Raw genomic sequence first — 1,835 nt, forward strand, 5'->3', positions numbered from 1 at the left:
AATGTTTTTCAGTGTGGCATATATCACACAATGCGTTGTTATCCCGCCTTAAAAAAGGATATCCTATCATATTCTGCAACATGGTTGAATTTCAAAGACACTATGGTAAGTCAATCACAAGAAGACAAATACTGCATGATTCTATTTATATGAGGCATTTAAAATAGTCAAACTCATAGAAACTGAAAGTAGAATGGTGGTTGCCAGGGCCTCTGAAGAGGAAATGGAGAGTTGTTTCCTGGTAGAGATCTTCAGTCATGTGAGAGGAAAAGTTTTGGAGATCTGCTCTGCGGCACTGTGGATGCTTTTAACAATAATGCACTGTACACTCGGGCAGGAAGATTTCAGGTTGTGTTTTTACTACAACAAAAATACTAGGGAAAAAATAAAACCTTCCATATAGGCCAAAGGACTCATATCTCTAATCTGCCTTGACGATGACTGTGGTACTTGAAAATAGGAATCAACTTCCTGAATCAAACACAAAGCAAGTAATATATAGTTGATTTGATATAAGACAACAGGAAATACTAGAATTTTTCTCACAATTCAGGACTTTCATTTTGAGGTTTGTGGGATCCAAAAGGAGAACTCCAGAGGGAAGTTTATACATGAGAGGAAAACAATGACCCTAGTGAGAACCCAGTCCACCACATGAGCAAGCCCTGTCCCACACACAGCAGGCGCTCCAGTATTTGTTAAATGTCGATGACTCATTCAATTTTTCTGTGCAACCTCCATAGCAAATACTGTGAATCTTGCTTATTGTTACATTTCTTAAAACAATAAGAAATTGTTGAAAATTCAAAGAATTCTGCGTGATAGAAATTGCACGAAACAAAACCAAACCAGAAAATCTCACGTCTGAATTGCTTCAAACTGTTAAACTGGGTGAAAAACAAAGCTGTGAATCATGTAAAGAAAACTGTTTCCTGAATCACCTGAATGACACTCCAAGATCCAGCTCTCTTACCTTCCTGACAAGTGTGTTTTTTCACCAACACACTCTTTGCCTGCACTAAACTTTTCTTGCATAAAAAGTAGCTGAGTGATTTTGGAGACGGGATTGTTTTGCCTGAATCATCCAGATAATTGGAACAACTCAACTTATAAGAACAATCCGGCCGAGGCTGCCCTGCCCAGTAAGTGCCCGCTGTCCTCTTCAGGCCATATCCGAGTCACATCCAGCTTAACCTTGAGATGACCGTGTCGCCTAGGAAGGAAACACACCGTTATTGTTGAGTGAAATGGTCAACCGCAAACCGACGCTCCAAATGCGCTCAGGTCCTGAAATTCACTGCTGATGTCCAAAGACACTTTCGCAGCTTGGTTTTCTGACGTCTCCTTTCCCTGAGAGCATCTCAGAGCTGCCCTAAGGCATTCGGCCCCTTCCCCCAATACCACACTTTGCTTCCAGCCCCGTAGGCCTGTCCAATAAATTTGTTTAAAATACAAAACGTAGCAGAAGATGCTCGAGCAGGAAGAGAAAAAGAACACCCGGCGAAACGGGTTGGTGTTGGAACGTGCCATTCGTTTTGAAGGGAGGAGAATCCCAGGTGTGAATTGCATCCCGCGTGTGAAGTCACTTACCAGACCTCGGGTTCTTCAGGGCCTGAAAAGAGAAAACACCAAAGACCGGGCGGAGCGCAGGAAGGGGCGGAGGCCGGGAACGGAGCCTGGCGCGGGCGGCAACCTCAGGCGCGTACCCCGCGGCCCCGGGTGGTGCGGCCCTGGGCGGTCCCCGCGGGCAGGCGGGGAGGCGGGAGGTGCTGGGCTGCGGCGCAGAGTGCAGCATGGCGTATCCCGGGCATCCTGGCGCCGGCGGCGGCTACTAC

At 46.1% G+C, this 1,835-nt stretch overlaps 1 protein-coding gene across 2 annotated transcripts in view; it reads left to right on the plus strand.

Moving 5' to 3' along the window:
* The window catches only part of SRI (sorcin), a 22,805-nt gene that overhangs the window by 7,920 nt on the left and 13,050 nt on the right, over window positions 1–1,835 (plus strand). The window contains exon 1 of one of the 2 annotated variants that reach the window (XM_010855350.1): window positions 1,783–1,835. This exon is cut by the window's right edge and continues 10 nt beyond it. The exons of the other annotated variant lie outside the window; for it this stretch is intronic. Coding sequence (XP_010853652.1) covers window positions 1,794–1,835 — 42 coding nt within the window. The 5' untranslated portion in view covers window positions 1,783–1,793. Of the gene's footprint in view, window positions 1–1,782 lie in introns of those variants that run through there. 2 annotated transcript variants of the gene reach the window in all.

This window comes from Bison bison, unplaced genomic scaffold (assembly GCF_000754665.1).
Source record: "Bison bison bison isolate TAMUID 2011002044 unplaced genomic scaffold, Bison_UMD1.0 scf7180017864364, whole genome shotgun sequence".
Classification (NCBI taxonomy): Eukaryota; Metazoa; Chordata; class Mammalia; order Artiodactyla; family Bovidae; genus Bison; species Bison bison.